Raw genomic sequence first — 21,813 nt, 5'->3', positions numbered from 1 at the left:
TACAACAATACCAACATGCACATATTGACTACTTGCCATACGATTTTAAGAGACTCTACTATAAATAATTAAGAAAAATTTTCTAATGACTCTATGGGCTAGGTGACAACAGTATTCCTATTTTAAAGAAGAGGAATCCAATGAACAGAGAAAGTAAGTCATCCAGCTAGTAAGTGTTTTCGGGATAGGATGAGAAGGCGTGCAGTCTAACTGCTTCGTCTCAGCTCTCCTGCGTCATGGGGAGGTGTGATTAATTTGTATGTAAAGTCTGTCTTTGAAAGACTTAAAAAAAAAGTGTTTAGTCTGGAAATAAAAACTATGTGCAGGAAAACAAAATATGTATAGTCTAAACAGAAATTGTTCTATGATCCATGAAAGAACAAGCAGTATAATACGTCACTGAACATACTTTCCAATGCTTTTCCTAGTAAACTTGACCTAATGATCACCTTGCTTCTATATCCAAGCAAATCTCCACCTATTTATAGTGGGACCAACTTGGGTTTCTAACAAATGAAAAGTTTGTGCAGGAGAAAAGTTATAGGAGTTCAAAGAATCATGTATCGTTTTGTAGAGCTCTTGAGAGGTTGTCTGCAGGAAATACTTAAATGACAAGATAGAAGAAAAGAGAGTATTAAAACTATGTCATTTTGATTACTGCCAGCAATTCCCACTACCACATTAAATTCCCATGTAAAGTTTTAGTAGTCTGTGGTTCTTGAACTGCTGCACTCAGTGATTTTAATATTCTTACTGTTCTGTAGAGTTTTCTTTAAGATGCCCTCAAGCATAGTTTTTAAAGAGACTTGTGTTAAATCAGGGAATACAAAGTCACCAATAAAGAAGGCTTTGGTAAGCAGTTAGAGGAAGGGTAGAAGCACACACACCACCACCACCACCACCACACACACACACACACACACACACACACAGACACACACACACACTCTCTGTCTGTGCTCATTACATGAGTATGTGTGTGCTCCTCACACAAATATGAATTCATGTAGAATGTATAAAGAACGTATACTAGGCCCAAGGCGAACTACTTTCAAGTACTTCTTATTCAGTTCTCACAAACCAATGACACAGATGCTATTCCTGGTCCCGTTTTACAGATGAAGAAACTGAGTTATGGAGAAATCATAGCCCAATGTCATAGCTAATGAGTGAACTTTGAATTCTGGTTTAATGACTTTTAACCAACATGATAAATGTCATTTCTGTTACTTTGCAAACACCCTGGATATTGACTGGCATGAATGGTTGCTATTCATATGTTTTAAATGCAGGTCTCTTCTTTTTCCTCTTAGTAGATTGAGATCCACCCCCTCCCATAACTGGTTCATTTTCTCTCCTCCCTTTTTCTTGAGACCCTCCCCTTTATTTTAACTTATCTTTATTTTAGATGAAAGCTTTGGTTGCATGTGTCCTTCCTATTAGACGTGCTCTCTAGGCAGTAACTAAGAGCCCAACAGACTGGCTTTGCTTTCAGTTTGGAGAGATACAAGTTATGAGGCTCGATGGTGCAACTCATTAACTAGGATTGCATTTTTGGCAAAAGAGGCCAAAACCTGCTGCCACTCTGAAGCCTTGGGCGGCATTGAGAGACTCACAGGGCTACCACGTCAGCTACCTCTGGCACTCACCCAGAGTGGCCTCTTAAGAGTATAACAGCTAGAGGACATGTCTATAGAGGAAAATGTATATATGTAAACACTAAGGTTGACTTTTCCCTCTCTTATATTCATCAAATCTTCTTTACATAGGCCTGTATTTCTGAAGAATAACCATTTATTCAAGTCCTCATTTAAGTCAATCTGTAACTTTTATGATTAATCAATTGACATTTTTCATTATGTAGTATGATTTTTTTATAGATCGGTAATTGTGATGTCAATTGTGATTAAATTAGTTGTGCTTATCTGATGCATAAAAACAAATGGAAACACCCGATTTGGTCACAGTCAACTATTTTTGTTTATCTAAATGGCATATCCAAGGCCTATCAAAGTGAGGTTGGGGAAGTCAGTTCAGACTAAAACTTAATTCAGATTGTTATCTATCACTGTGTTTATTCATATAGGTATTCTATTTGTGATATATTGAGGTGTTGATTTGTAAGTGTACCCATTTAAGTATATGACCATTTATTACAACCCTGATTAGTATGTTAAGGAGTCTGAGAAATGGGAATGGCTGGCTTTACTAAATCTGTCAGTCTGTGGGCTTAGCTCAGGGATCACCTTGCTGAAATGAAAGGTAACGTACACTCTGTAGTATTACTAACTCTGTCCGAGAGATGCGTGGCCTTGCCTGTGCCATCCAAACAGGTTCACCAACTGTAAACTTCATGATGTAGCATCTTGAGCTTAATAAACATTTCTGAAAATATCCAGACATGGAGTTTTAACTCTACTTAAATAGCTGCAACTCCCCATTGGAGTAATTTTTCTATAAGCCACTTCCATACTCCCCACCAATCTGGCTTATTTCACTGGTGCCATTTTCAAAGAGGTTCTGTCTCGCTTATTTTAAAGCCTACCTGTCTCACTTACGCCTCTGTATCATGAAGTGTACAACATAGAGCTTGGCTGTAAAAGGAAACAAATGTTTCTACCACATTTAATGATGACCTGGATGGAAGAAAACTTGAACATTAATTTTCAAAACTTATTTTTGTTCTTGAAAAAACAAAAGTAAATTTCTCCCCCATCCCTGAAAATGACTTAATAATCTCTCATTTGGAAAGACGTCCACAGTACCGCTACTAAATGGCCCTTGAATAAACAGAAATTTTACTGGGTTAGTTGACATTTCATGGTGAAAAAAGTATTCAAAGTAAAATAGGCTATGGAAAACAGTAATTATTTTATAAAGTTAATAGTATACATACATTATGGAAACATGAACCTCTGTTAAGCCCTGACTGAAGAAAACATGACTGCATCACACTAAATTTCTTAAGGATATCCCTAGATTTGAATAAAACATGGTCTTTTGTCAGTGCAATTAAAGCCAGTATCAAACTGTTGGACTTCTTATGAATATTTATCTTCACTCGTGACCCTGGGATATTTAGTCATACATCTGGTATTTAGTGCTGTAGAGGCCTAGATTTTCAGTCAGATGCTCAGACTAATAGATTTAGCTACTCTCCACTGTCCTGATTTAATCTCCTTTGTTCATGTTTATTCCTGCATTTTTGTTATGCAGGAAACGGTTCCTTTGGCCCCAGGCCGTGACCTCGACTGGGATGAAGAGATGGCGCAAGCGCAGTCACACGACTGTGTTCCGGTGCTTTCCGAGCATCCACTGTATATTCTTTATACATCTGGGACAACAGGGCTGCCCAAGGTATCTGCTCCCCTAGTGACACCTGTTGATAGCAGCCAATTTCTCTTGCACTGAGAACATTTGATTACTGACTGATAATGTTGTAGACTGTACCTTGAGATTTAGACTTTGGTATTTTATGTCTTCAAGAAAGATTGAGCTTAGATACAGAAAAATAGTAATTATATTTAATGTCAAATGCTTTATATCAATTTATTCCCAAATCTTCACATGTATCAGCAATATACAGTTGCTTTTTTAGTAAGTTATTAGAATGAATACTCGACCTAAGATCAGCTGGTTTAATAAAGTTTATAAAAATACTTTTTAAATGAAATATTTTTATTTTTTAAATTGAGATAAAACTTTCATACAGTATAGGATGGATTTTGATCTAGGGGAATTCAATTCTTCATTATATAGTCAAGTTTAAGAATTGTCATGGACAGTTTGAACAACAGGCAATTTATCTGGAGTATTGAACAGTTTGATTTGCAGCATGGAAGACAGTCAAGGATTTTTAAATCTGCTGTCCATGAAAGGTGTTTTGTAAAGCAAAGTCAAAAGCATTAGTATCTATGAAGGTGTTAGATAACAAACAAATGCTACTTTTGCCAGGTATATCCAAATAATACTCTTTCTTCATACAGCTTCATAATAGCTTGCAAAATCACCTTCCTATTCATCCTTATTGGTGGGGGGCGGGGGTGATATTCACTGAATCATAGAACTTCAGTCAGTGGCTATAGGCACTTTCACAGTCACTTGCCTCCTGGCAGTCAGTAGCCTGTTTATTAATATTAGATCTCCATGGCATCAGAGTCTGAAAACATAATCTGTTAATCTTAAAACACGTTTTCTATTAGATTTAAAAAAGGAAAATTAGGACATTCTGTATAATACTCACTTCTGAAAAAGAAAACATTTAATAGGAGAATGTATTCTGAGGACGGAGGCCATGGTTTATCATATTTAGTCTACCATCATGCTTTGCATGTAGTTGGTGCTCAATAAATGTTCATTGGGTACAAAAATAAATGCATATACATAAAGATATTTGTGTCAATGTAGAATCAAAGCCTTATAATTTTTTAAATAAGTCTGATCACCTGAAAAATAAATATTCCTTCATATTGAAGACTCTAAGCCTTGTTTAAGCAGTTCAAATGATCTGTTGGACGTAATCCTTATCCGCCACTTTTTGCAATTCTGCATTATGCACCAGCCACATGGAGTCTAACCGAAGTCTGACTGTAAAATAAAAGGAGGCTCAGTGAGTTATAATCTAATATGAAATTATCAACATGTGTAGAAACCTCTGATCCTGAAAATATGGTATAACCTACCAACAACAAAAACAAAAACAAAAAACAATCACTTTAGCTCCTTAAAAGTCTGAAAGAATCATATAAAAAGACTTGTGCCACCTCAAGATTTTAAATCACTTTGAAATTCACTGTGGCCTGGATGTGGACCTGTATGGAAGTAACAGGAGAGCCTGTCAGCAACTCAAAACCGACTCTGCCAGAAAGCAACTAAAAAATACTCTGTATAGTGAAAGTAATATTCAGAGTATTAAATCTGAACAGTAGTGGTCCCAAGGAGGAAGGATCCTAGCTATTGCAGGCTTTCTCTGGAGCAAGAAGTTCTCCTTTGGATTCCTAGATGCCCAGAATGAAAATCATTTGGAATTCCAGTCATTTTCAATTTCCTCCTAATGTACTTTCCTAAATATGATCTTTTTCAATAGATCAGAAACAGCTTTAATTGTGTGGAGATCTCTAATCACATTGAATTTAGTTCAATTCATCCTGTGCTAAAAGATAAACATGAGTAACACCATAGTCCCTTTAGCCTAGTGGGGTGGAGTATATATGAACAGAGGTAATGCAAGTAGACTGTGATCTTTGCTTTCAGAGGGCAACACTGTTTGTGTCTCTTGAGGAAAAGATGACATTGAGTGGTATCAGAAGGATTAAATTCAAAAAATTCAGCAAATATTACTGAGCACCCAAAATCTGAGTCTTGCTTTATTTTTTAGAAGTTTATATCCTATAGCTGGGACACAGACACTAAGCAAATAAAGAGCCATGTAATATGTGATAAGTGTTAGGAAGGAAAATAAAACAGGGTGAGGGGACTGTGTGACAAGAAGAATCAAAGGTCTAATGGAGTGGCAGAGGAGAGCTTTGGATAAGATAACACTGAACACAACTTCTTCACAGAACACCACCGGAGCAGGGCATTCCAGGCAGGGGGTGTGTAAGGAAGATCCCAGGATGTCTTGTGCATATGCAAGTGAAGAAGAGAAATGGCTAAATATATAGGCAGGGGCCAAACTCTTAAAATGTAGCCAAGAAGTTTAGGTTGTATTCCTTCTGTAAGGGATGGAAGGCATTAATGCTTCTTAGGCAGGAAAGAAAAATAGGAAGGAAGGTAACCCTTGCAACATTTTGTTGGAAAGATACACAAATACATACAATGGAGGCAAGGAGATGAGTTTTCAGGCTGTTAAGTTTTAGGACTTTACTTAGGAACAAAAAACTTAAACAGGAGGAATCAGATTTGGTCCAAGGATAGGAATGAGGCAGAGGAGGAGTCCAAGACTTTGAATCTGATAATGTCGGAGGATTTTTTAAATATTTACTGAAATAGAAACATAGGATGGTTTAGGGATGGGGAAACAGAGTTTTGAACACTTTGAGTATGGCATGTCTCTGGGACATTGACATGGAGATTCTGAGCCAATAGTTGGAAGTGAGGGTCTGGATCCAGAAAGTACATCTGGGTTTGAAGGCAGATCCTTGTACATCATCAGTGTAGAGGTCCGGTGTTTAAATCCTGGGAGTAAGTAGGCTTTCACCCAGTCGGACAGGCAGAATGGCAAGAGAAAATACTCATGTCTCAAGGTCCCTCAGAAATTATTCCCCTCATCCCTCCAGTGGACTTCAGAATGTCAGTTGGATTGTAATTATACATAAACCTTTATGCCACTTATTTATCTGCTGTGGACATATTAGTGTTTATCTCCTTATTTTCATAGCAGCATGTTCTCTGAGATCTTAGGATATATTCCATACATCTTTGAATCTACTATTTTCACTAACTTTAAAATCGGGCTATGGTAAATCCTCAGAATAGTTGTTAAATGATCTCTTACCTCTCAGGTTAGCTTCCAGACTTCTCTTTATTTATAAGATTCTCACTTCATTTTTGGTGATTATAATCAGGATTAGTGTGATCTGAAATTTTAATAGGGGATTCCCAGAATGGAAGTACAGGAAAGATGAGCACACATGTATCTATGAAGCATTTAAAAATGTTTCATGTCATTGTGTAGTATGTTTTCTTAATCTTTGCTCTAAAGGAGGAAAAATAGTAGTATGAGCACATAAAGATATTCTGTTTAAAAATGCTCATTTCCAAAGGCACATACAAGACACACATGAGGCAATCTGTTCCTCGGTTAGAATTTGCAGATATATTTAGGGCACATTTGCATCTCTGCATCTGCCAATGCTGTCAGGTTGCCATGTGACAGGTAATCTGTTAGCTGCTGCAGATATTCCAGCAACCACGACTGGGCTGCTTTGAATACACGTCTGTCTTGTCGTGGGCTTCTTTCCTGTTTGGTTTGGCGGCCAGTATTCAAGATACACAATAGAAGAATCCCTCTCTGGATGGGGTGTCCTTTTGGAAGTGATGGTCATACTTATCTTCCAACTTGGCATGGAGGGATGGTGATAACAGCACAACAAAAAAGTCCAGCACCAAAGGAGAACAGAGTGAAAGAAACCAAGGTCAAAGGATTGAAGGGAAGGCATGAGAGGGCCTTATGGGAAGTGAAATAAGTCAGACAGAGAAAGACAAATATCATGTGATTTCACTTCTGTGTGTAGACTCTAAAAACAAAGCAAAACAGAAACTGACTTACAGATACAGAGAACAATCTGATAACTGCCAGAGAGGATGGAGGTGGGAGATGGGCAAAATAGGGGAAGGGGATGAAAAGATGCAAACGTCCACTTACAAAATAACTTAAAACACAGGGATACAATGTACAGCTTAGGGAATATAGTTAATACTGTGTATCAACTTCGTATGGTGGCTGATGGTGGCTAGGTTTATGGTAGTGATCACTTCCTAATGTATATAAATGCTGAATCATTATGTTGTACATCTGAAATTAGTATGATATTGTATGCCAATTATACTGCAATTAAAAAGAAAAGAAAAAGTCATGATTGGCATACAGGAAGGTAGTTATAAAGCCAGTTGTCCTGATGTATATTTACATAACTTATGTCACCATTCTTACATGTTACACAATGTTAGTAGCCTAGAAAAAAAAAAGAGAATTAAATAAAAAAAGCCCTGAACTACTTTTTATCAGTGGCACAATTCTCACAGTTAAATGCTGAACTTGCTACACCTTGCCCCTTATCTCACAGTTGTTCAGACCAATAAAAAATTATGCTGCTACTAAAATACCCTTGATAGAGTTGGCTTCACAGTCATCTGAAACCCTATAGCAAGAGATTTTATGTTTGATGAAATATCTCAAATGGAACAATTCTGTTTCAACTAATGTGACTGACCAAGTTCTATTAAAGGTTTCTCCTGGCCAAAGAAGAGTGTTTAAAAAGAGAATTATATTTTTTGCACCTGTGCTTATTCATTCGACTCATTTAATCAATCAGCAACTGTATTGAGTACCTTTTCCATGCCAGACACTGTGCTGAAGGTACACAGGCATTCTTCTCCCAGCACTCAGAGTGGTGGGGGAAACACAGCAGGAGATTGGGGTTTTCAGTGTTGAAGGACATTTGCAGGCCCTGGGGACCTGGAAGAAGATGGGAGAGACATTTAACACCAACTGTGGGACTGGGGACAGCTTCCAGAAGACGTGGCACCCCCAAGGCAGTTACTTGTGTGATGAAGTGGGAGCTAAGTTTCAGAAAAGGGGTGGGGTGGTGCTCATCCAGAAAGAGGGGGTCTCATCTGTAAAGCCACTCTAAGAGCAAGAATATTGTCGATGTGTTGAATTTTTTCACTCATCAGCACCATAGCTTTTATTTCTCAGACTCCAACCATTTCTTCTCTTCAGGTAAAATATTTCCCCTTTCTTCTTGCTTTGTTTTTTTCTCAGTTTATCAGGCTGAATTGAAAATTATATGTATATAATGTTATATATAATATATATAAATATAGATATATAAATATACACACAAGCATATACATGTATAAACACATATAGACATATTTACATATGTGTGTGTAAATAAATATATATCTCATGTATGTAGATATGTATATTTAGCTTATATAAGCTTTTCTGACTGAGTAGGGTGACAGAGGGGCTCAATTGAGGAAACACGAAGTTTTGTTGCATACTCCAAACTTTTGTGATTTGCCTTTCAGATTTTTATAAATTAAAAATATTTTAGGATGAAGCATGCAAACTCTTAACCTTGCTACACACTTCAGGCCCCCTTCCTCTTACGTTACAATCTGTATTGTTCCAACTATATTTTTCTTAAGTTGCGGCAGCCAAACTTCTTAACATTTGACACTGTCATATTTTCTGTTTTACCTTAATGGTCCCATTTGTGATATTTTGTGGTTTTCTTTGTCTTCAAAGGCAGTTTATTAGGCTGGAAATGATAGTCCTTTGTGGTGGTTTTATGATCCCCTTTCTGGGTGATTCATAATCAGCCTTTAGTTTTACTTGTATGGATTGAATTTTTTAAAAATGCCCATATACATTAAAGTATGGTTTTTGTTGCTGTTTGTTTTTTAACGGGCACCTTCACGTTGACTCTTCTCCCATTTCTGAGGTAGAATTCGTTTTTATGTCTTTACTTGGGGCATGGAGTGTTATTCCCACCTTTCAAGTTCTTCAGAAGGCTTTAAACATGGCTGATCCCACAAAAACCAGAAGAGTATCCTGGCAGGTTATATATATAGGGCTTTTCCGAGAATATGTAAGGTCATCTATTGTCTTTACTTTCAAGGGAGATAGAGTAAAAGTACACGAAGAAAGCAAAGACGGAGATGCAAAGAGTACAATGCAACGTTGCTTGTGTTTTAGGGGCAAGCGTTGATACTGAGTAAATATTTTACCTCATTCTCAACATTTCAAATATATCTTAAAATACATTTTTAGTTTTTGATTATTTATTTCTGCATACTTAGAATACAATGTTTTTTTTTAGCACGATTTATCTTTTTTCAGAGGCTGAACAAAGTTCCTCTTGCATTTTAATTAGCATTACCTGGAAAACATGATTATAGACAAAAAACATTTTTTTAATGCTCTATCACTTTATTTTTAGTCCCATACTAATATTAAAGAAACGCTCTTTGAATTTAATCTTTCAATCTTTTAACATTCAAGCTTCTTGTAAAAAGGTCTACATGGTGAACCTGAAATTATGTAGTCAATTTTTCTACACCGTAACAAATACTCAGAAAACTGGCAACCGTCATCAGAATATTTCGGGGCCAAAATGAATTTCAATCATGGCTCCAGATTCATGCATGGTAAAATGATGCTTGACAGAAATTTTTTTAAATGTGGATATCAAAGGCCAGTGAAAAACAGGCGTTTGGCTTTTCTGTCTCTGGTCAATATTTAAATTGTTTCTAATGAGAATCTTTTATGGTAGCCTCTAAATATTTTGACGTTTCTGCCGTTCCTGCGGTATTGGTGCAGGGGAAAATAAAACAATAATTGCTAGAACTAAGGAAATGATTTTGTTAATCATTAAATTTTCATATCTTTATGATTTGAAAATTATATATATTACATTGTATATTTAATTAAATATATATAACATGTTTAAGTATATAAAATAAACTTTTAAATTATATATATATAAACCTTTATCATTTCAAGTGCTTTTTCATACATGGCTCATTAAATTTTTATTATTTTATTTTATTTATTTATTATTTAATCTTATTTTTTTAATGTTGGTATCATAAATATACAATTACATGAGCAACATTGTGGTTACTAGATTTCCTCCATTATCATGTCCCCACCACATACCCCATTACAGTCACTGTCCATCAACGTAGTAAGATGCTATAGAATCACTACGTCTTCTCTGTGCTATACTGCCTTCTCCATGTCCACCTGCTATATTATGTGTGCTAATCCTAATGCCCCTTATTCCCCTTCTCCCTCCCTTCCCACCTACCTACCCCCAGTCCCTTTCCCTTTGGCAACTGTTAGTCCATTCGTGGGTTCTGTGAGTCTGCTGCTGTTTTGTTCCTTCAATTTTTGCTTTTTTCTTATGCTCCACAGATGAGTGAAATCATTTGGTACTTGTCTTTCTCCACCTGGCTTATTTCACTGAGCATAATATGCTCTAAATCCATCCATGTTGTTGAAATGGTAGGATTTGTTTTCTTCTTATGGCTGAATAATATTCCATTGTGTATATGTACCACATCTTTATCCATTCGTCTACTGATGGACACTTAAGTTGCTTCCATTTCGTGGCTATTGTAAATTGTGCTCGATAAACATAGGGATGCATATGTCTTTTTGAGTCTGAGAAGTTGTATTTTTTGGGTAAATTCCAGGAGTGGAATTCCTGGGTCAAATGGTATTTCTATTTTTAGTTTTTTGAGGAACCTCCATACTGCTTTCCACAATGGTTGAACTAGTTTACATTCCCACCAGCAGTGTAGGAGGGCTCCCCTTTCTCCCCATCCTTGCCAGCATTTGTTGTTCCTATTCTTTTCTATCTTGGCCATCCTGACTGGCATGAAGTGATATCTCATTGTGGTTTTAATTTGCATTTCCCCGATAATTAGCGATGTGGAGCATCTTTTGATGTACCTGTTGGGCAACTGAATTTCTTCTTTGGAGAATTGTCTGTTCATATCCTCCACCCATTTTTTAATAGGGTTATTTGATTTTTGGGTGTTGAGGTATATGAGTTCTTTATATATTTTGGATGTTAACCCCTTGTCAGATATGTCATTTACAAATATATTGTCCCATACTGTAGGATTCCTTTTTGTTCTCTTGATGGTGTGATTTGCCGTACAGAAGCTGTTTAGTTTGATATAGTACCTTGTGTTCATTTTTGCTTTTGTTTCCCTTGCTCAAGGAGATGTGTTCAGAAAGAAGTTGCTCGTTTATAATCAGGAGATTTTTGCCTGTGTTATCTTCTAAGAGTTTAATGGTTTCATTACTTTCATTCAGGTGTTTGATGCATTTCAAGTTTACTTTTGTGTATGGGGTTAAACAATAATCCAGTTTCATTCTCTTGCATGTAACTGTCCAGTTTTGCCAACACCAGCTGTTGAAGAGGCTGTCATTGCCCCATTTTATGTCCATAGCCGCTTTATTGTATATTAATTGACCATATATGATTGAGTTTATATTTGGACTTTCTAGTCTGTTCCATTGGTCTATGGGTCTGTTCTTGTGCCAGTACCAAATTGTCTTGATTACTGTGGCTTTGTAGTAGAGCTTGAAGTGGGGGAGCATAATTCCCCAGCTTTCTTCTTCCTTCTCAGGATTGCTTTGGCTATTCGGGGTCTTTTGTGGTTCCATATGAATTTTAGAATGATTTGCTCTAGTTCATTGAAGAATGCTGTTGGTATTTTGATAGGAATTCCATTGAGTCTGTACATTGCTTTAGGCAGGATGGCCATTTTGACAATATTAATTCTTCCTATCCACGAGCACAGGATGTGTTTCCACTTATTGGTATCTTCTTTAATTTTTCTCATGAGTGTCTTGTAGTTTTCCGAGTACAGGTCTTTCACTTCCTTGGTTAGTTTTTCTCCTAGGTATTTTATTTTTCTTGATGCAATTGTGAATGGAATTTTTTTCCTGATTTCTCTTTCTGCTAGTTCATTGTTAGTGTATAGGAATGCCACAGATTTCTGTGTATTAATTTTGTATCCTGCAACTTTGCTGAATTCAGATATTAGATCTAGTAGTTTTGGAGTGGATTCTCTAGGGTTTTTATGTATAATATCATGTCAGCTGCAAACAGGGACAGTTTGGCTCCTTCTTTACCAATATGGATGCTTTCTATTGCTTAATTTTGTCTGACTGCCATGGTAAGGACCTCTCGAACTAAGCTGAATGAAAGTGGGGAGAATGGGCATCCTTGTCTTGTTCCTGATCTTAAAGGAAAGGCTTTCAGCTTCTCTCTGTTAAGTATGATGTTGGCTGTAGGTTTTTCATATATGGCCTTTATTATGTTGAGGTACTTGCTCTCTATACCCATTTTATTGAGAGTTTTTATCATGAATGGATGTTGAATTTCGTCGAATGCTTTTTCAGCATCTGTGGAGATGATCATGTGGTTTTCATCCTTCTTTTGGTTGATGTGGTGGATGATGTTGATGGATTTTCAAATGTTGTATCATCCTTGCATCCCTGGAATAAATCCTTCTTGATCATGGTGGCTGATCTTTTTGATATATTTTTGTCTTTGGTTTGCTAAAATTTTGTTGAGTATTTTTGTATTTATGGTCATCAGGGATATTGGTAATTTTCTTTTTTTGTGGTGTCTTTGCCTGGTTTTGGTATAGGGTGATGCTGCCCTCATAGAATGAGTTTGGAAGTATTCCCTCTTCTACTTTTTGGAAAACTTTAAGGAGGATGGGTATTACATCTTCACTAAATGTTTGATAAATTTCAGCATGAACCCATCTGGTCCAGGGATTTTGTGCTTCAGTAGTTTTTTGATTACCAATTCAATTTCGTTGCTGGTAATTGGTCTGTTCAGTTTTTCTGTTTCCTCCTGGGCCATCTCTGGAAGGTTGTATTTTTCTAGAAAGTTGTCCATTTATTCTAAATTATCCAGTTTGTTAGCATATAACTTTTCACAGTATTCTCTAATAATTCTTTGTATTTATGTGGTGTCCATTGTGATTTTTCCTTTCTCATTTCTGATTCTGTTTATGTGTGTTGACTCTCTTTTTTTCTTGATAAGTCAGGCTAGGGGTTTATCTATTTTGTTTATCTTCTCAAAGAACCAGCTTTTGCTTTCATTGATTCTATTGTTTATTCTTCTCGATTTTATTTATTTCTGCTCTAATCTTTGTTATGTCCCTCTCTCTACTGACTTTGGGCGTCATTTGTTCTTCTTTTTCTAGTTTCATTAATTGACTTTAGACCATTCACATGGGATTGTTCTTCTTTCCTGAGATAGTCCTGTATTGCAACTTACTTCCTTCTTTGCATGGCCTTTGCTGCACCCCACAGATTTTGCTGTGTTGAATTGTTGTTTTCTTTGTCTCCATATATTGCTTGATCTCTGTTTTTATTTGATTATAGATTTATTGATTATTTAGGAGCAGGGTGTTAATCCTCCATGTATTTGTGGGCTTTTTTGTTTTCTTTGTGTAATTTGTTTCTAGTTTCATACCTTTGTGATCTGAGAAGCTGGTTGGTACAATTTCAATATTTTTTAATTTACTGAGGCTCTTTTTGTGGCCTCCTATATAATCTATTCTTCAAAATGTTCCATGTGCACTTAAGAAGAATGTGTATCCTGTTGCTTTTGGATGGAGTGTTCTGTAGATGTCTGTTAGGTCCATGTGTTCTAATGTGTTGTTCTGTACCTCTGTCTCTTTACTTGTTTTCTGTCTGGTTGATCTGTCCTTTGAAGTGAGTGGTATATTGAAGTCTCCTAAAATGAATGCATTGCATTCTATTTCCTCCTTTAATTCTGTTACTATTTGTTTTACATACGTAGGTGATCCTGTGTTGTGTGCATAGATATTGATAATAGTTATTTCCTCTTGTTTGACTGACCCCTTTATCATTAAGTAATGTCCTTCTTTGTCTCTTGTCACTTTCTTTGTTTTGAAGTCTATTTTGTCTGATACAAGTACTGCAACTCATGCTTTTTTCTCCCTATTAGTTGCATGAAATATCTTTTTCCATCCCTTTACTTTCAGTCTGTGTATGTCTTTGGGTTTGAAGTGAATCTCTTGTAGGTAGCATATAGATGGGTCTTTTTTTTTTCATCCATTCAGTGACTCTATGTCTTTTGATTGGTGCATTCATACCATTTTCACTTAGGGTGATTATTGATTGGTATGTACTTACTGCCACTGCAAGCTTTAGATACCAGGTTACCAAAGGTTCAAGGTTAATTCTCTTACTATCTAACCATCTAATTTAACTCACTTAGTATGCTATTACAAACAAAACCTAAAGGTTTTGTCTTTTTTTCCCTCCTTTTTCTTCCTCCACCATTCTTTGTATATTAGGTGTCATATTCTGTACTCTTTATGTATCCCTTGATTGACTTTGGGTGTAATTGATTTGATTTTGCATCTTCTTAGTAATTAATTGTTCTACTTTGCTATGTTTTTTTTTCCCCTGGTGACAGCTATTTAGCCTTAGGAATACTTCCATCTATAGCAGTTCTTCCATAATTTCCTATAGAGGTGGTTTGTGGGAGGTAAATTCTCTCAGCTTTTGCTTATCTGAAAATTGTTTAATCCCTTATTCAAATTTAAATGATAATCTAGCTGCATAGAGTATTCTTGGTTGATGGCCCTTCTTTTTCATTGTATTAAATATATCATGCCACTCCCTTCTGGCCTATAAGGTTTATGTTGAGAAATCTGATGATAGCCTGGTGTATTTTCCTTTGTATGTGATCTTTTTTCTCTCTCTAGCTGCTTTTAAAAGTCTGTCTTTATCCTTGATCTTAGCCATTTTAACTATTGATGTCTTGATGTTGTCTTCCTTGAGTCTCTTGTGTTGGGAGATCTGTGCACCTCCATTGGGCTGAGAGACTATTTCTTTCCCCAGATTGGGGAAGTTTTCAGCAATTACCTCCTCAATGAGACTTTCTATCCCTTTTTCTCTCTTCTTCTTCTTCTGGTACCCCTTTAATGAAAATATTGTTCCATTTGGATTGGTCACACGGTTCTCTCGATATTCTTTCTTTTTTAGAGATCCTTGCTCCTCTCTGCCTCAACTTCCTTGTATTTCTCTTCTCTAATTTCTATTCCATGTATTGTCTCTTCTACTGCATCTAATCTGCTTTTAAATCCCTCTGTTGTATGTTTCATTTCAGATATGGAATTTCTTAATGATTGAATCTCCATCTTTAATTCATTCCTGAGTTCTTGAATATTTTTCTTTACCTTCATGAGGATGTTTATGATTTTTATTTTGAACTCTCTTTCAGGAAGATTGGTGAGTTCAGTTTCACTCAGCCCTTTCTTTTTCTGGGGTTTGTGAGATTTTAGGCTGAACCAGGTTCCTTTGATGTTTCATATTTCTATGTGGTACCCTCTAGTGTCCAGAAGCTCTAGTCTCTGGAGCTGCTCCGCCGGTGGAGTGAGGTTGGGGGTCACAGGGGAGTGGTGCTGGTGCCTGGTGGGAGGAAAGAGCTATTTCCTGCTTTCCAGCTGCAGTGCCTGTCTCCTGTGTCAGAGCCAGTGGGCTGAGCTCACAGGTGTAAACCTCTGTGCTTTGCATGTCTAGCTATTGTAGGCAGAACCTCTCTCTGGCTGGCCTGACACCAGTGCAGTGACCGCTGGTTTGCCAGCCTGTGGCGGCAGGCCAGGAGGAAGGCACAGGTGGTTGTGTGTCACAGTGGGGGACCTCGGAGCTCAGTTGCCAGCTAGGGGGATGGAGCGCTGAGGCTCCTCAAAGTTCCCAAAGTGCTGGGCAGAGTGGGCCCAGACAACCCCAACCACCTATCCTTCTCCCAAGCAGCAAGCTCTGTGAAAACCCCGCCCCTTCAGTGGCCCTCACCCTGTTAGGAAGCCTCTCAGACCACCCGCCTTTCCTTTGTCCCAGAGCGGCCAGATGTGGATCCCCATCCTCCACAAATGGCCGGAATCTCAGTCTCGCAAGCACTCCACCTGTCTGAGCTCCCCAACCCCTCCAACCTCCAGAGCACCACACAATGTAGGTTTGTGCTCCAAAGCAGATCTCCAGGGCTGGGTGTTCAGCAGTTCTAGGCTTCCACCCCCTCCCTGCTCCATTTCTCTTCCTTCCACTGGTGAGCTGGGGTGGGGGAAGGGCTTGGGTCCCCCTGGATCAAGGGTTTGGTACATTACCCTGTTTTGTGAGGTCTGCTCTATCCTCCAGGTTTATGCAGTCTGGTGCAGCCTTCTTTGCTGTTGCTGTTTTAGGATTAGTTGTATTAAGTATATTTTCATAGTATATATTGTTTTGGGAGGACTTCTCTGTCTCACCTCTCATGCTGCCATCTTGAATTGATCCCACATGGAGATCTGCTTTAGAGCCACAAACATGGCTCTATTTTAAGTATTAACTTTGTGGGCTCAAATGGATTTAAGTATCCACCATTTGGTATTATTGGTAAATATCCTTTAAAGAAGTGAGAGTTAAATATAAACTCGATGGCCTTTCCTTTACATTCTCTTCTTAGTCTTCCAAATGAACTATGGCTCATTTATGTTTTTCCTAAAACTTTTACATCTTTTTCTCATTTCCAGTTGACTCACCTTACTGTCTGGACCATACAGCCCCCAGATTTACCCACGTATAATATTTAGAGTTATTGATGATAAATGAGCTCTAACTGCAGGGACAGGTAGGTGAAGAGAAAATTATGAGGCATCTAGGTGAAATGAGTACTGACCTTAATTATCAGCATATGTCACTAGCATATTGTGTATGATATACTACTCATATCATACAATCAACTCAAAAAACCAAATCATTATACTCTAAGTATGCAAAATTAATCAGAAACTAAAAATGGCATTTTAGAATATATTTGAAATCTTGAGTATGAGGTTAAGAATACATCATTTTTCCTCTTTTACAAAAGGAATAAAAATTTTTTAGGAAAGGTTGTAATTTTGAATTAATCAAGGTGTTGAACCTCAGGAAAAGACCGTCTGAATAGAACAAATTAAGTTGTGAAGTGCAGGGAAGGTATTACAGAATATACTGAGAAGAGCTGCTGAGTTGACACATGTGAAAGGGGGCTTGGGATTTCTGATACTCCCAAAGTGATCAAGAGGACCAGCTGCATGCTAACCATGTCACACAACCTGGGAAGTAGCTGTCAAATGTCAACAAAGCTGCCTGTGATATTTGCTGAGACCAGGTGTCACTGCTGGTAGATAAAATGTGTTCCACAGCTTGATACCTATGTTTTATTAGGGGTACCTGAAAAGAACAGTGATTTTAGTAACTAATGGGAAGTCAGTTTCTTTTTCATTCCTCTGATTCATTCATGTGTATGAAAGCTTCAGAGCTATGCCAGAAAAGTCCAACTTTAAAGCACATTTATTAATTAGGACCATGTTTGCCTTTAAGTAAAATGATTACTTTCTGCATAGAGCAATGATAATTGTTCTACCAAAAAATGCTTCAAAATACATGTGAGTGAAATAAAACTTGTATTTCTTTCATCAAGCATTCACCTGCTTATTCTGAATATTCAATGGTTCAGTCTTTTTGAGCCAATGGTATTTAATGTCTATAATGAAGCAATAAAAAATTATTAAATTCATCATCACTTCTTATTTGTGGTGACTTTTGTGCCCAGTTTCCAAATACCAAGCTTGGATTAAAGTTGAATATGTTGTAAATAGCTGCTAGAAATGGATTCATTTTCAGCTGTAGCACTATGATGTATCAACCCCATACTTTTAGCCAAAATGTAATTTAAGGCAGTCTGTAGGTCTTTGATCCTACTTTTCAGGACTGATTCCTCAGAATTCCAGAGTTCTTCATTAAAGAATTGCTCATCTCTAACACTGTGTTAGCATGATTCCCTGTGTAGATTTGTAATAAGGCTCCAGTTAGAATATGACTTTGTTACCTCTTAGAAACTTATTATAATTTAAGGAAATTAAAGAATACACATCCTTATGTTAGTATATACACAGTTACCTTTGACCTTTCTGTGACTTAAGTTTGAGAATTTCCATTTTTGTTTCAGAAATATGTCTGAAAACATAATATCATTTCAGGTTACCACTGGGAAGAACATTTTACTGCATGTGATTCTGTGAAATCGGGTTTTCTTTAGAAGGTCAAAAATCATCTGTGAGAATGGATTCTACAAATGGACTGATGTGAACTAATCATTCTGTGTTTATTCTTGGAGGAGCCAAAGAAATAATGATTCAAACACAATTATATGAAAGCCAAAGTAATTTGCAGCCTATGGAATATAAAATACTTTCAATAAGAGTTTTTTAGGTGGGCAGTATGAATACAGAGGATCTTTTAGCACATTGTTTATTGATTCATTCTTTCTCCCTTTTAGGGTGTGGTTAGACCCACTGGGGGATATGCTGTAATGCTAAACTGGACAATGTCCTCTGTATATGGACTTAAACCTGGAGAGGTAAGCATGGTTATAAATTCACATTACGTGACATTCCTCTGATTCAGATATGTGTATTTCAATGTCTTCTTGTATTTTTAGGTATGGTGGGCAGCTTCTGACTTAGGCTGGGTTGTCGGACATTCCTATATCTGTTATGGACCTCTTCTACATGGGAACACAACTGTTTTATATGAGGTAATAGAATAAAATCAATACTACTGGCAATAGCATGTACCTTACTGAAACTTTTTGAGTAGTAGTTCCAAGTGGGGACAGAAAAATTTGGATGGGGACAGGTGACACATGTATATCATCTTCCAGTTAAGAATATGATTTCAAAAAAGAAAGGAATATAAGGAAAACAATAGCCACTTATTTAAATTGTGTAGAACAAAGCCAGTAAAACTTGTGCTCTGAAAAAATTATACTAACAAGCTTGATGTCTATCCATAATAGGTTCCTAAAAAGTATTATACCAAAGTCCTTATAATAGAGCAAATATTTTTATTAAAATAACCATTTCCCTTGAAGTAAAAAAAAAATAAGCTGTGACTAAATACTTACAATGAATTTTGATATTGGTAACATAAGTATGCAGAACCGAAGTTGCCATTCTAAGTATTTATAAATATTAGGCTGCCTTTGGAATTGAAGTGCATACTATTTTGTACATTTACCATTGGCATTTTATGATTTCTCAAGTTTATTTAAAACATGATTCTAACCTGCAAAAGGGCCTCAGTTATTTGTTTTTATCTTGGAATGATGTACGCAAGAAGAGTGTAGACGCTCTATAAATATTTGTTGTGCCAGTGAGTGAATGAAGTAAGCTACATTTTAAAATCTCTTCTCTGCACTCTGGTTTCCTTCCTATAATTTGTAAACATCCACAGTTCTTTCTGATCACAAAACAAAGCCTTTTAGACATTTGCCTGCTTCTAGCTGTCCATTTTTACTTTCTTCTCCACTAAGCTCTTTGAAAAAATACCCAATGCATGTGGTCTGAACTTGATATTCTCCCAGTTACTCTTTATCCCACTGTTGTCTGATTTCTGTCCACATTGCTTCAGAGATGCTGCAGTAGCAGAGGTCAACAGTGACTTCACAAGGGACAAAGTCAAAGGGCCTTCTTCAAATTGATTTTATTTTTATTTGCTCTGTGACATCAACCCTGCTGACTGTTTTCTGCAAGTAATTCTCTTCTCTTGAGCTCCCTGCCCTTTTGCCTCTGTTCAGGCTGTTTCTGGCAAGACTTTCCCTCTGTCTTTCCTCTCCTGGTTAATTCCTACTATCCTTGGAGACTCTGCTTAGATGTTATCATCTCTTGAAAGTCTCCTCTCACAGTCTCTGGCTGTGTTCAGCGCCCCCTTCCATGGCGCCCTTGGTCCCTGCGCACATGTCTATCAGCGAGCTGACCACGCTGCGCTGGAATTGTCTGTTTCTATCCAGTTAGAGTGTCAGATCCTCAAAAGCCAGTCTCAGCACAGTGCATAGAACACACTAAGCACTCAATAAATGCTTATGGAATTGAATTAAATTCTACACCTATGTTTTCTTCCTACCTCTCTGATAGCTTGTCATCCTTTCCCTCTCCCTGGTATCTCTTACTCTGGTCCTAAACATTGGGGTTTGATAGGGTCTTACTCCTAGGCTTCTTTCTCATTCTGCTTGTCTTTCCTGAATAATGTCTATGCAGTTGGATTTGAGTGTTATTAATTAAACCAAGGCTCCTAGCTCTTCCTTTCAATATCTGCCCTTTGTGCTGAGCACCATCTGATTGTTGGTTGGCCTCATACACATCTTACTTGCAAGATAACGTGAACTGAACTGTCTCCACCCTTTCCTGCAGCACACTTCCTCCCCAGGTGCTCTGCAGTGTTCTCAGTGTTGCCTGCCACTCAGTCATCCAAACCAAGAACTGGGGAGTGATTCCAACTTCATTATCCTCACATATCACACCCTATTGGTCCTTGCATTCTGTTGAATTTCCATTTTAGTACCTATCAAAAGTGTTCTCTCTTTTCCTTGCTTCCTGCTGTATATTCAAGGCTGATACCCAGCTGGTATGCACAACTGTGTTGTTGACTGGTATATAGTCTGTGTTTGGCTTCTGATCTGATTTCTGCCTGTGTTTTCCATTTATGTATTATGGACTACCACCAGATAATGAGTGTAGAGCAGATTGTGGCAGATGGTCCTGCCTTAGATGTGCTTCCAGACCCTCCCCACCCTCACTCTAATTTCTGAGCCCTTCACACATACAGTTCGCTCTCTAAAATGCAAAGGCTAATATAGAACTTTATTGCTTAAAATCCTTCAAAGGGTTGAGTTCTGTTTGGGAAGATAGATGACATACTTTATTTCTTCCTCAAAGTAGAACTCAAAGGTATTATGTCTAAAACAAACTTAAGATTAAAAGGTACAGAGAAAAAGGAAAACTGGCTTTTCCCAATGGACCTTGGAACTCAAGTAACAGCATGGTTGTTAAGGCCCTGGGTTTTATTTTTCCCTGATGTATCCTAGATTTGTTGCTGAAGGAGCTGACAACCTAGAAATGCCGACAGCTACAGACCAAAAAGCTCCCCACCCCCTATAAATTTCTGATCTCTCAAGCCAAGAGGGTAGGAAAGGGCAGCCTAAGCAAGATGTAAGGCTTGAAGACGGCTCTGCTTAAGACAAACACCACAGAACAACCCACGATTGCACCCCCACCAGCAGAGGCTGAGTGGACAGCTTAGACTCACACATTTGTCAGGCTGTAAGGAGGAGCTATAACCCTCCCTCCTCCCAAACGGGTGCTATCAGGGAGGTTTAACTGGGCAGCCAAGACCTCCATTCCTGCCAGGGAGCACCGAGACCCAGCGGAGGCCACACCAGGGGCCTGGGTTTATGCTCCCACTCGTTAGTACTGGGGGTGGGGTCGACGAAGGCCTCGGAGAGAGGCAGGACTCCTACTCAGATATGTTTTCTGGCCTCTCTTCTATTTCGTATTTGCTCCCTTTTCAAAGAGCCTGTCATCTGCAGAATCAAAACCTGATCCTTCTCAAGGGCAAACAAATCCTTCTGGACCCTTTTCCTCCTAATGTACAAATGTGTATCTTCTACACACACTTCCATTGAGCATAACATAGTGGAACCGAGGCCCCCACAGGGG

General features: G+C 37.7%; 1 protein-coding gene across 7 annotated transcripts in view; it reads left to right on the top strand.

Annotated features, from left to right (window-relative positions):
- The window catches only part of ACSS3 (acyl-CoA synthetase short chain family member 3), a 159,191-nt gene that overhangs the window by 49,173 nt on the left and 88,205 nt on the right, over positions 1 to 21,813 (top strand). For all 7 annotated transcript variants that reach the window (XR_012121986.1, XM_073214804.1, XM_073214802.1 and 4 more), the window contains 3 exons: positions 3,217 to 3,357; positions 18,597 to 18,677; positions 18,759 to 18,854. Coding sequence is in view for 6 of the 7 variants with exons in the window: in XM_073214804.1 (XP_073070905.1) it covers positions 3,217 to 3,357; positions 18,597 to 18,677; positions 18,759 to 18,854 (318 nt within the window). In the remaining variant the exon portion in view is untranslated. The remainder of the gene's footprint in view (positions 1 to 3,216; positions 3,358 to 18,596; positions 18,678 to 18,758; positions 18,855 to 21,813) is intronic.

This window comes from Manis javanica, chromosome 10 (genome assembly GCF_040802235.1).
Source record: "Manis javanica isolate MJ-LG chromosome 10, MJ_LKY, whole genome shotgun sequence".
NCBI classification, from domain to species: Eukaryota; Metazoa; Chordata; class Mammalia; order Pholidota; family Manidae; genus Manis; species Manis javanica.
Note: the sequence above shows the minus strand (reverse complement) of the source record. Positions and strands in the feature narration are given on the sequence as shown.